The sequence below is a fragment of the Cricetulus griseus genome, chromosome 5 (assembly GCF_003668045.3).
Source record: "Cricetulus griseus strain 17A/GY chromosome 5, alternate assembly CriGri-PICRH-1.0, whole genome shotgun sequence".
NCBI classification, from domain to species: Eukaryota; Metazoa; Chordata; class Mammalia; order Rodentia; family Cricetidae; genus Cricetulus; species Cricetulus griseus.
The window spans coordinates 146,612,122-146,626,174 of record NC_048598.1 but is presented as its reverse complement, the minus strand read 5'-3'; the positions used below and the strand labels follow the sequence as shown (position 1 = coordinate 146,626,174).

At 38.6% G+C, this 14,053-nt stretch overlaps 1 protein-coding gene across 8 annotated transcripts in view; it reads right to left on the bottom strand.

Moving 5' to 3' along the window:
- Positions 1 to 14,053, bottom strand: part of Ralgapa1 (Ral GTPase activating protein catalytic subunit alpha 1) — a 206,162-nt gene that overhangs the window by 171,024 nt on the left and 21,085 nt on the right. For all 8 annotated transcript variants that reach the window (XM_035445761.1, XM_035445756.1, XM_035445757.1 and 5 more), the window contains exons 2-3: positions 5,135 to 5,245; positions 4,283 to 4,332 (exon numbers count right to left, since the gene is read on the bottom strand). In XM_035445761.1, the coding sequence (XP_035301652.1) occupies positions 4,283 to 4,332; positions 5,135 to 5,245 (161 nt within the window). The remainder of the gene's footprint in view (positions 1 to 4,282; positions 4,333 to 5,134; positions 5,246 to 14,053) is intronic.

Below are 14,053 nucleotides of genomic sequence, written 5' to 3'. Positions count from 1 at the left end.
AAAGTGTACCAAATACAAACTAGTATTACTTTCCCACCGAGAAAGTAATAAGCAATATTAAAGAAATATTGGGAAAGAAAAATTAATAGCGAGACCTGCTGTGGAATGATCCTTTTGTACACTGTGAAAATGTGCTGCTCTCATTGTTAATAAAAAGTTGATTGGTTAATAACTAGGCATTTGGGGGCAGAGAGAATGCTGGGAAGAAGAAGGGTAGAGTCTGAGGAGTCTCAAGCCAGACTTGGAAGAAGCAACATGGGAAGTTTATAGATGAAATAAGCAAGCCTCAGGGCAGCACACAGACTAATAAAAACTGGTTAATTTAAGTTATAAGAGCTAGTTAGCAACAAGCCTAAGCTATGGCCAAGCATGTATAATTAGTATTAAGTCTCTGTATGGTTATTTGGGGAGCTGCTGCCGGGACATAGCAGAAACTATGCCTACAAATGGTGTCCAAATGTCTGGCACCTACATTCACATAAGACCTGAGAAAACTTTAAAAAAAAAGTTCTAAACACACAAAAACAGAGCCAAACATGGCTTCCTAGTCTCCTGTCTCACGCCAGCTGTGGTACAGAGGCATGTCTCTTAGCCGCTGCCTGCAGGCTTGAGCCACCAGCATGAGCTCCACCAGCATGAACTCCACCAACACAACAACATGAACTATGCCACATGTCAGGTTTAAATTTTGCTCATACAGACAGAAAAGATTACAGATACATGGTAAAGATAGATCCAGACAGAAAAAAACCTCCATAGGTTACAGTGTGTTTAAAATGTACATAGGCATGGGAAAGAGAAGAGAAAAAGTATACACAGTCATAGATTAAAAAATAGTTTTAAAATAATAGTCCTTTAAAAGGAGCGTTTTATTTATATGTGCGCCACTTAAAGATGGGAAATACACAGAGAGTCTGTATATTATTGTGCTGCCTTTAATTTTTTTGACAGCTGATAAAGGGACAATAGCTGCTAAGAGACATTTAACTATGAAAGAAGCTTGATTAAACCAATCTGTATATTTTAAAACTATCTTGACTTCAAAATGGAAGTCAAAAGGTAATTGTTTGACAGAAAGGTTATGTTTTTATTTCTACAGGAAATGAGAGGCTGTGGAGTCATTCCAGGATTGATCATCGAAGATGCCCTGAAAATCCTGGCTACAGACATAAAGAAATAAATGTAGAAGAACTACAAGACATGTGATATATATTTTACCTGCTCAAACATAAAAAATCATCTTTGAGCCAGGTGTTGATGGTGCACGCCTTTAATCCCACCACTTGGGAGGCAGAGGCAGGCAGATCTCTGTAAGTTCGAGACCAGCCTGGTCTCCAGCCAGAGTGAGTGCCAGGATAGGCTCCAAAGCTACACAGAGAAACCCTGTCTCGAAAAACCAAAAAAAAAAAAAAAAAAAAAAAAATCTTTGTGTACAATGAGCAGTCTACACTTGTATTAATACAGATATATATGTTAGCTTTAAAAGTTAATGTACAGCCGGGCAGTGGTGGTACACGCCTTTAGTCCCAGTAAGGGAGGCAGAGGCTGGCGGATATCTGTGAGCTCAAGACCAACCTGGTCTACCAGAGCTAGTTCTACGACATCCTCCAAAGCCACAGAGAAACCCTGTCTTGAAAAGCCAAAAAAAAAAAAAAAGGTTTATGTACAGTCTATACTTGTACTAATACAGGTATGTATGCTATCTTTAAAAGTTTATGTATTTTCAGAACAAGGGGACCAGACACCAATAAAAATGGATGGCCCACGTGATCCAGCATCCAGAACAACTTCAAGGCTGCTGGCTGAGATGGTTCAGCCTCACAGAATACTCTAGCCAAGACTTAACAAATTATCCTGACTTCCTCAAGGTTCTCCCAAAGATACACCCATAGACAACAGGGAGCAGAATGGAGCTCACATTCCCTAAAGATGGAGTGTGGGTGTGTTTTGGTTATTTACTACATTATAAATGTTTGTTACTGATTAGGCAGGTTGGTTACAAGTTGCTTTTGGTCATTGTAAAAATAAATGCTATACAAAAGAGTTAAATTCAAAGATCTATTTCTAAAGGAAAAGGGGGAGATATGAAATAGGAATGATAGGGTAAATGGTAGACTACTGATTCTACTTTAATTTAAAAACTATTAATCTCATATTTCACATTGTTATAGATCTGGGTATACTGATACAAATTTGGAGTTAATTTTGTTGTTTTCTTTTTTAGTTATTTCAAGACAGGGTTTCTTTGTGCAGCTTTGTAGACCAGGCTGGCCTCAAACTCAGAGATCTGACTGCTTCTGCCTCCCAAGTGCTGGGACTAAAGGCATGAGCCACTACCGCCCAGCTAAAGTTAATTTTGTTACACTATATGTTTCTACTCTTGTTTGGGGTATTGTGTTTATGCAGTTCACTTAAAAATGTATTGTGTCAATAAAAAAATACAGATTAATAGTCATCTATAATAGTCAAACATATAGTCACATTAAGTATTGCTAGTATTTAGGCATTTGTACTTGCCTGCCTTTGGAGTTCTGACAGGATACGCCCTCAGCTGCTGCCACTAAGAGCAACATCTGTGCCTACACACTGCGTTCCCTTTTAAAGGGGCCTTGCCCACCTCTCATCCCTCTTTCTTTCTCATCCTCTCTCTGTTCCCCCTCCTCTCTCTGCTTCTTTTTTCTCTCTCCCACTGCTCCTGTTCCCGGAGGCTGGTCTCTCCCCTCCCCTTTCCCTTCTTACAATCCTTTTCCATTAATAAAAGCAATCCTCACATGGTGTCTTTCTTTCTTGAGCTGCTTTTTAAAAATTACAACAGGTTTGTTTTCAAGGTTAAACAGATATATTTAGATAGATACATGGTCTTCAAACACTTCAAAGACCACAGAATATGCCATTTAATATGTTTAATAACTGAAGGCTTTTCATGACAGTGAGACACATGTGCTCCTGGCAGCACCAATCTACTTCAGAGAAGATGACTGGCACTGAAGAAACTCCATATGGAGTTGGTTTTCTTTGGGGCAAAATTTAGTCATTTGGGCAAAGAAACTGCCTTTGCCTCAATTGCTGACAGTATACTGTCCAAACTGGACCAGCAGGATGCAAAAAACAAAGTGACTGCCAAGCTTTGTCAAGACAAGGAAGGTCAGTCCTTCAAAATTCCTGTGACTCAAAAATGTCTGACAGATTTACTAGGCTGGTAGATAAAAGGTGGATGCTGCAGCGTTGCAGAATTTTGGTTGGCTGTCTAAGCAACCAGATGTCCCTCTTGTTAGGCAATATTACACCCTTCAGGGGTCTTTGAGGGAGTTAAAGACTAAACAATTAGACTTAAAGTTTTCCTTAGTTACAATAAAAGGTGAATTATATATAAACGTTAAACTCAGAAAGATAAGATAAATAATAGAATATTTTCTCTAATTTTTGCCAAATACAGAATAGACTGGATATTGTAACTGTAATTCTTACTTGATAACTGTTTTGTTGTATATAATTTTACTATGTTAAAAGTTGAAGCTTTCTTTTTTTATTTAGACAAAAAGGAGGGAATATGTGGAATAATCTTTCTGTACACTGTGAAAATGTGTTTCTCTCATTGTTAATTGAGAAATGTTAATAAAAAGCCAATTGGCCCATAGCTAGGCAGGATTTTCAGGGCAGAGAGAATGCTGGGAAGAAGAAGGGTAGAGTCGGAGGAGTCTCAAGACAGACACTGAAGCATTGGAAGTTCATAGATGAGGTAAATAAGCCTTGGAGAAGCATATAGATTAATAAAAATGGTTAATTTAAGTTATAAGAGCTAGTTAGTAACAAGCCTAAGCTATCGACTGAGCATTTATAATTAATAGTGTGTCTCTGTATGGTTATTTAGGGAGCAGCTTCTGAGAAACAGAGAAACTCCACCTACAGAGACCTGTCTTGAAAAAAACAAAAGCAAGACAAATAAATAAATAAATGACAAATCTTCTAGGCATATGTAATAACCAAGGTTCTAGAGGTTTAAAAAATTCTGTGTAAATTTTATAAAAATTAAAATTTTCATCTTGTGAATGTGCTATCAAATTAATTTTGTGTTGTCAAAAGTATAATTTTGTCCCTAAAAATATACTGTACCTCAAAGATATACAAACTCAGACAGATACATTTTTAAGTTACAAATTACGTTCTACAAAAGGCTGGCAGGTTATGCCTCATTATATATCTAATAAATTTAATGTACTTCTTCATACTTTCCCAGAATTGTTTTTGAAAAAGTTTAAAAAGTATGATTCATAGCACTTACCTCAAAAATAAAAAGTATAGCATCCAATTCCTCTCTTTGAGACTTGTGGCCTGAAATATTTTTAACAGAAAAATATTTTAAATATATCATTTTATACTCACTGTTAATAACTACTTAATGATTGTAAATATTTCAATCCCTGGGCTTTTATTCAATGACTCTTTAGGAAAATGCTAAAACATGGCCCATCCATTAATTATACAGACAGTATAGCTCTTCTTTCTACTCTTTAGCATAATTACTCTAAATTTGGTTTCTAGATCTGGGGGTTGGGAAGCCCACACTTAACATGTATAAGGCCTAGATTCAATCCCCAGGATAAACACAAAAATTTAAGTTATACTAATATCTAATAACAAATCACCTCTATGGGGGGTTCAAAATGAACTTTGAACATGAAAAGCACCATTCTTCTTGCTATTCAAACATTCCTAGAGCAGAACAAAGAAGGTAGGTTGAAAAAAACCTGACTAGGAAAACGCAAATTTTCTAAGCCTTCACAAAACAAGGATAGCCATATGAGTCTGTTAGTTTCCTTTCAAATACATCTGATGATAGTGCTAGAAGGGTTTCAAAATAAAACATTACTAAAATTCTAATGCCCAGATACGCTTTTGTTTTGTTTTGTTTTTTTCGAGACAGGGTTTCTCTGTGGCTTTGGAGGCTGTCCTGGAACTAGCTCTTGTAGACCAGGCTGGTCTCAAACTCACAGAGATCCGCTTGCCTCTGCCTCCCAAGTGCTGGGATTAAAGGCGTATGCCACCACTGCCCAGCCCCAGATACTCTTTTTAAGTGAATGCTTATGACTATTAGAAAAATAAACATAAGCCAGAATATATGTTAATATCTTACCTTTCTGTTTAAGACTAGCTTCAATAGTCACAAAATTTTCAAAAAACACATAGTATATATGTGAAAAATGTTGGTCAAAGAACTGCTTAAGGTCAATAGATTCTGCATTCTCTGAAAAACAACAACAACAAAAAACAGTTCTTAATAACTATCCCATCAAAGTTAAATGGTGATTAGCAAATATTCATAGTGTCAAATTTCCTTCAAGGTCAAAGATCTGTACCTGAAATTATGATTTTCAAATATACAGAACAAACATTTATATAACTGTTTCTTTTTTGTAATTTTCACCTTTACATATTTCAGTTTTAGTTTTAAAAAAATTGGTCAAGTTACCATAGTCTTCATTTTTTAAAAGCAACCAATGTCAAAACTGAGTACAGTGGCACACAGTTGTGATCCCAGCTACTCTGAAGGCTGAAACAGGAGGATCAGGACATCAAGGCTACCTTAAGAAGCATAGTGAGACCCTGTCAAGACAGACACTACCTCAAAGATCTATTTTGGGGGATGGAGACGGAGACTGCTCATGGCTGCTCTTCTAGAGGTCCTTCAATTCCCAGCATCTACATGGTAGCTCACAACTACCTATAACTGTAGTCCCACGGGATCGGATGCCCTATTCTGGTGTGTAGATGTACATGCAGACAAAACACGCATATACATAAAATGTATGTATGTATGTAAATAAATAAATCTTTAAAATAAGATCTATTTTAAATTCATGGCTTCCGCTTTTCTAATATCTCCTCTAACAATTAAAGAACTATTTGTAAAAAGAATTCATGATAATTCAGTAAATAAATAATTTAACAACAGGCTTTGTAAATGAGCATTTGAGGACTATAAAACTCAAAATACATACTGCTCTCAAGAATTTGTCAGTACAGCATACAAACAAAACATACTGTTATATGCACAATAGAAAGTTAGATTGTGAAAATGAAATGAAAAGACCATTTATAGGAATTCAAAACACAAAATTACTTTCAAAGTTTAATGAACTGCAGCTGCTGTCCATGTTCTGAGCAGCTACACTGCACAGTCTCCATTATAAAAACCACCTATTACCTGAGTAAAACATACAAAAAGTATTCACAGAATAAAAATATATTTATAGAATATGAATAAAAATTTTAGACAACTGTGATCAAGAAAAACATTTTCCTTTTGAATACACTGAAAGACTATGAAACAAGAACAGAATACATTATAGTCATATCTAAATTTTCTGAAATGCTTAAAAGTACAATGTCCCAAGAGAAACAAGAAAATGAGAATAACAAAACAGAGCAAAAACTCAAAAGCAAATGTGACTCAACCCAAGACTTCCCAACATATCATGAGCTGAGATATTGTCCCTCAATTTCCTTCCCATATGGCTATGAACAAAGCCTGGAAGTTGCACACTTGGGTAAGGCTAATAAACAAGTACTGAAGCCAGGCATAGTGATGCACTCCTGAAATTCCAGTGGAGTTTCAGATGGGAGGGTTACAAAGTGGAGGCCAGTCTTGGGGCTATATAGCTAGACCTTGACTAAGCAGGAAAGGGGGACCTATCAAAAATAAGCTTCTTTGTTTTGTTTTAACTTTATTTTAAGATTTACTTTTACCTTAAATAATGAGTATGCTGGATATCTGTGTATGGGCATGGGCATGAGTGCAGCTGTCTATGGAGCCACAAGAGGGCACTGAATTCTTTGGTGCTGGAGTGGTAGGTGATTATGAGTCACCTGATGTGGGCGCTAGCTAGGAACTGAACTCTGGTCTGCTGAAAGAGTAGTACTTGCAGGAGGCAGGAGAAGGGGAGGGAGAGGGAAATGAGGTTGGAATAGTAAAAATAATTTAAAAAGAAAAACTTTTAAAAAAGTGTAGAACTTGTCTGTAACTATTGAGCTACCTCTCCAGCCCCTCTATATTTATTTATTTATTTTTTAAAAAAACCACAATAGCAAACAAAAACTCTGATAAAATGTTTGTTAGTCAATTCACAAAGTTTACATGGCAGAGGAAAAAACAAGGACAAATAGACAAAATATAAGAGCTCTTGGAATCCAGTCGAAGAGAGGGAAGAGGGATTATATGAGTAAGGGAGGTCAAGATCATGATGGAGAAATCTACAGAGACAGCTGAACCAAGCTCATGGAAACTCATGAACTCTAGACAGATAGCGGTGGAGACTCCAGGAGACTGAAAAAGCCACCCCCCCCCCCAATATGTGGGAGACAGTTGTGAAGCTTGAACTAGCTGAGGAGTCCCTGGCAACAGGTCCAAGATACAAACCTGGTACATGAGCTAGCTTGTTGGAGTCCATTCCCTATGGTGGGATGCTATATTCAGCCTTAATGCATGGGAGAGGGGCCTGGCACTGCCCCAACCTATTGTGCCAGACTTTGTTGATGACTTATGGGAGCCCTTACCTGTGAGGAGGAGTGGACTGAGGGTGGGCCGAGGGGAACTGGGGGTGGGAGTGGGAGTGGGAGTAGGGGTGGGAGGGAGAACTGTGGTTGGAATGTAAAATGAAATTTAAAAGAATAAATAAATTTAAAAAATGATTCAGGTCTTGAAATGCTTTGTCGACTTTTGGGGATATTAAAAAAATTATAATGGTAAAGACCAATTTTATTACTAAAATGAAGATGACACATTACAAATAGTCAAAATCTTTGTCTTTGAAGACTTTGATTCCTTCCACTTGCAGTCAGTTCACTCTTTCCTCAGACCTCATTTCAGTTCGGCCTTGAGTGAAGACATGCTTAATTTCCCTGGCAGTGTTTCTTGGTGTTCTTGGTGCTCTCTAGGCCAGACACCAGATCTCTGAACCAACCAACAAGTATTTCACTGTTAAAAGAACCTCTGAATGCTGGAGATTGGTGGCATACAGCAATGAACTCCTCCTTTGGACAAGCCATCAGGACAACCTGGGCTCAATTCATCCTGGAAGATAGTTCGAATTCTTCAGAATGTTACAGGATGCTGAACTACCAGCAAAATGTGCAAGACTGATCTAGCCTGGCTCCAATCTGTAAAGTCCTTTGAGATTAACCGTATAGCAAAGAAAGCACTTTCCCATCCTTCCGTATGCAGTCATGTGCCCCAAATCTGCAACGGAATAGTTAGCATTTGGTTACTTATAGATGTCTTTTGAAGACAAAGCTGGGCAGGCTGGAGAGATGGCTCAGCCGTTAAAGGCTAGGCTCACAATCAAAATTATAAAAAAAATTTTTTTTTTTGAGACAGGGTTTCTCTGTGTAACAGCCCTAGCTGTGTAGATTAAATTGGCCTCAAACTCACAGATATCCACCTGCCTCTGCCTCCAGAGTGCTGCGATTTAGGATTTCTGGGATTAAAGGCATGCACCACCACTGCCAGACTTATATGTATGCCTACATGCCAGAAGCCATCAGATCCCAATACAGATGGATGTGAGCCACTATCTAATTGCTGGGAATTGAACTCAGTATCTCCAGAAGTGCAGCCACTGCTCTTAACCACTGAGCCATCTCTCCAGACTCATCAGCTTTCCTTTTAAATCCTGAATATTAATTAAATGTGTCCCTGAAAGTTTACTAAATTAACCTGGTTGAAAATCAAAACTTTGGCCTTTTTCCTTGTTGGCCATCTGAAGGCAAGATGGGTTACCAAAAGCTCTAATGGAGTCCCCCAGGGAAGGTCATCCAGGGTTCTCAATCTTGCCACATCTGTTCTAACCACCAAGGTTTGACCAGGAAATACAGGCTGAACATGGGCCATTGCCATCAGTGTTTCCGTCAGTATCCAAAGGACATAGTTGGACTAAGTAACCTTGAATGGATTACTCAAGACTGTCTACCCAGTGAAACAGGTCATACTAGTCTTTACCCAGAGAATTTTTTTAAAGGTGAAGATCTTCAAAAAATAAAAATAAAAATTAGGCTCTGGAGGGTGAAAGGCACCCACAGGGCAGCCTGAGTCCTTGATCTGGCCTGCCTGAAGCCATCCACATGCCCACTCAGCACCTTGGATGTTAATATAATGAGCAAGTATATGGTGGTGAAATGGGAGAGAAAGAGAGGCAGAATGGTTCCTGTGCAGGTAAAAGACAGTTCTCAAGAAGCAAGGGCTGAGAGGAATGGGCTGCTTTCTCCTGGGACCAGTGTGACACCTGGGTCTGGGTTACTGCCTAGGGCCATCTCTCCTGCTGCAGTGTCCAAGAAGGGGCAGGGCCAATTATCCTAGAGCCAGTGAAGAGTGGTGCTGGCTCAGCACGGCCCTCAGATTTCAGCATGCATGGTTACTATGACTCTCTGTGGTAACACAGACCATGGACATCATCACAGACCCCAGCTGCGGCAGGGACACAGACCTAGACACGGCCTTTGGTAGCAGCTTGGGCTCAGATATCACCATGGCCTGGTGGCAGAACAGGTCACCCAAATCAGTATGGTCCTGGCAGCAACAATGTCCTCCGACACCAACATGGTCTCAGGTAGCTGTCCAGACCCCAGGCATCTGCACAACCCCTGGTGACAATAGGAGCCATGGACATCAACAAAGACCCTGGCTGTGGTAGGACCACAAACCTCTCCTGGCTCTCAGCTGCAACCCAGGGTGTATGTACTGTGTGACACACTGCAGCTCCTGATGCCACTGGGATGAATGGAGAAGTGCTGGAAAGATGGGGGAGCAAAGTGTTTTTTATTTGCTTGTTTGTTTTAATTAATTTTGTGGGGTTTTTTGTGGGGGCATGCTGCAGGGTTAAGGGGCAGATATAGAGGGGCTGGGAGGTAAGCAGGGTTGGGCTTCATGATGTGAAATTCCCAAAGAGTCAATAAAGAATTATGTTAAAAAATTCAAAAATTCAGCAATTTAATTATCCTTCATCTACTAAATAGTAACTGCCATTTAAAACAACCTTTCCTTAAATGGTTGTATAATTATTAGCCTATAAAATGTAGCATAAAGCCAGGCGTTGGTGGCACACACCTTTAATCCAGCACTTGGGAGGCAGAGGCAGGCGGATCCCTGTGAGTTTGAGTCCAGCTTGGTCTACAAGAGCTAGTTTCAAGACAGCCTCCAAAGCCACAGAGAAACCCTGTCTCGAAAAACCAAGAAAAAAAAAAAAAGATGTAGCATAAATAACCTGCTTCTAATAATAAAGTAGTAAACATTGCAAAGTATTTCCTTAAGACAATCAACAACAATGAGGATGGATACAACATATGGTGGCTTATCTACAAACCACTCTTTCAGGGAATACACTGAAATGGTGGACAAAGAGTTAGAGAGATGGCTCAGTGGTTAAGAGCACTTGTTACTTTTTCAGAGGACCAGAGTTTTGGTGCTGGAACGGCAAATCTTAATTATCACTTTGAAGCTGGGTGTTGGTGGCGCACGCCTTTAATCCCAGCACTCGAGAGGCAGAGGCAGGAGGATCTCTGTGAATTCGAGGCCAGCCTGGTCTCCAGAGAGAGTGCCAGGATAGGCTCCAAAGCTGCACAGAGAAACCCGGTCTCGAAAAACCAAAAGAAAGAAAGAAAGAAGGAAAGCTTTAGCTCTTTGCCTTCATTAGCCCCGTCTTTAGGGAAAAAAAAAATCAATCTACAAAGTATTTCCTAAAATGCATGTACACACACATACATAATCTAAAAGATGATTCAAAGGATAAAATAAAAAATACAATCTAGATCCTAACCCAGACAATTATACTGAGTCATCAATTAAAGGCAAAGACAAGAATGACAAATTAAAGAAGGCTAATGGAAAGTAAGTAAGGTAGAAAAGACTAATTATTAGATAATGATTTATTATTTATTTAGTGATTTACTTAAAACACTGCTTGTACTGCCTATTTGCCAAACATGGCTTCACTTGCTACCAGGAACAGAATGACCTGGAGAAGTAACTGAAACAATGGGTCGTTGCCCTTAACAACCTGCTGACTGCCAGGTACACTTCTGTAAAGTCCTGCATGCTTGCCTACACCATCTGTGGTTTTAGAGAATAAAAGGAAAATACAAACTAGATCTAGCACTGATGCCTTTCAAGTGTCCTGGCTTCGGTCCAATGGTAGCATCTTTTCTCTTCCACTCTCATTGGTGTCTGGGTACTTATTCCAGAAAGATTCCCATAATAAATATATTTTATATAAGTTGTTTTGTTTTGTTTTGTAACCAGGAAGCTCTCAGTTTTGTACAACTATTTCAAAATATAAAAAAGCAAAACCAAAGAATTCTAAGGAAAAAATTACACTAAATAGTGTGGTGGGTTTTCAATTCTTGTGTCTAGTTTTGTAAAAGCTAAGGCTCTGGTCCAATTTGAGATCAAACACAAGAAAGAGTATACAGCAAACTGTGACAACAGAAATAGTCTTTTCACACTTATACTCTAAATCCAACAGTTAGGCAATATTCATGCAAAAATACTTTTAAAATCTAAGTAAAACACAAGCTAGATAAAGTACCAAAAAGATAGTATAGAAATTAAGAGCACATATTGTTCTTGCAGGGGAACCAGGTTTGATTCCTAGCACCCACATGGCAGCTCACTGAAGTTCCAGGAGATCTAACACCTGCTTCTGACCTCCACAGGCACCAAGTACACATGTTGTTTACATATATAAAGACAAATAGTCATATGCATAAAATAAAATTTTAAAAATCCTTTAAAATAAATAATTTAGGACAGAAAAATGGCAGGCCATACTCTAGTACAGATGTACAATCTCCAGGGAATTATCTCAGCAAAATTGATAAAACAGTCATCAGAAAAGCAACAGAAACTCAGAAAAACAGCAGAAACAAAGACATACCCAGAGCAGCAACAGCAGGGAAGCTGGGAAAATCCCTCTTCCTTTAGCACTGGGGTGCTAGGCAATGGCAACCAACAAAGCAGAAGCAAGATGCCATCTCAAAAGGAGTTATGCAGCCAGAACCCTCTAAATCACATTCTAGGAAAACTCAGACCTATGTAGCCCTGAACTATATGCTGAAACCTGGCAAAGAGAACACTGTGAGAATCAAGAAAAGAAATCACAAATCAGAGCTGAACAGCATTTGGTGAGCTGAAAACCTGTGGGAACCAAAGTTATATTGGAATGTTCAGACTCCAAGCAGCCTGCAGAACATTGGCAAGAGCTAGCTGTACAGGACCATGGCAAATATTAACTACTGGTACCCTGAAGGAATTCACAGAGGTATGTGACCAGATCTGAGAATCTACTACCTATTAAGTACTGTTCTAGTCACAGACAGAATGTAATCCAAAGCCCAAAATAAGACTCAGCAGGGTACTAGGACTGACTGCCCACTGCAGAGTCCCTCCCAGAAGCAGAGAAGAACTGTAAGAGTCCAGACAAGAGTCAACAATTGGGCCCAGTCGGTTCTCACATCCTCTATCACCGCTCAGCTCTCTCTTCTGTATCTATCCCCTGTGTTTAGTTCTCAATGATGATGATAATGATTATGATCACAAATAAGAAAACTCCAAAACATTATTAGAATAAATGAAGAACAAATCTTAAGAACTCATATTGTGAAGACAGCACCCCAAATATATTCTAGATTCAATGCAATCCCTACTCAAATTCACAATACTCATTTACTGAAATTGACAAGTTGATTCTATAATTTTTAGGAAAACACAAAGATTCTAAAATACTGATAACAAATCTTAAGAAAGAAAAATGCAGAGGAGCTAACAGTAATCAAAACTGGTTCTGAGTAAAAGAAAGACATACAGATTAATGAACCAGAAACAAACCCTTAAACTGGTCAGTTACCTTTGACAAGGATACCAAAACAACTCAGCAGGAAAAGTAATTAATTAAAAACAACAGTGCTCACTAGCTGGTCTTCCAGAGGTCCTGAGTTCAATTCCCAGCACCACATGATGGCTCATGACCATCTGTAATGAGATCTGGTGCCCTCTTCTGGCGGGCAGGGATACATGTAGGCAGACACTATACATAATAAATAAATAATCTAAAAAAATAATAAAACAGCTGCTTAAACAATTGGATGTACATGTGAAACGAAATGAAGTATGACTCCTACCTCATACCCTATGAAAAATAAAAACTCAAAAAGGACAGATGAAAATGTAATATAAAACCCTCTGAAGAAAGCAACCTTCAGTTAGAAATTATTTCTTAGATAACACTAAATGCACAAGCAATGAAAGAAAATATAGGAGAGTATGAGGTAGCACGGAGGAAGGGCCTTTGATTTTCATTCCCTGGGTCTGATTTCCAACACTATACAAAGAAAAAAAAACTAGCTTGTGTATTTCATTTTGTTTGCTTCAAAGAACACTATCAAGAAATTGAGAAGAGTCTTCCTACAGAATGGAAGAAAACATTCGCAAACTTTATTTTACAGTTATTAATATTGTCAAAAAACACAGTTAAAGATGGGTAGGATATTTGAATAAGACATTTCTCCAATGATATATACAAATATTCAACAAAAATGTGCACGTGAAAATAGTCATTAAACATACGCACATGAAAAATGTCTGTCACCATTAGCCACCAGAAAAAAACACCAAAACCAAAATGAAGGGTTGGGAATATGACTTTATAGTAGAGCACCTGGGTAGCATTGCATGAGGTCCCGGGGTCATCTCCAGCACAAAAAAAGATGCACCACTATCCACTACAAGGCTATAGTCAGACTAGACATGAAACAAGAGTTGGCAAAGATGTGGGAAATTTGAATTGTGCACTGCTGCTGTGACTATAAATGATGTGGCTGTTTTAGAAGATGATTTGGCAAGCATTAAAAAATGTTAGGGAATTACCAAATGACCAAATTACCAAAAGATCAAGTACTGTTTAGAACACTGTGCTAAGTGAAAGAAACCAGACACACAGGACAATACATGATCCATCCAGAACCACTGTGATGGAAAGTAATTAATAGCTGCCAGGAGAACCCAGTG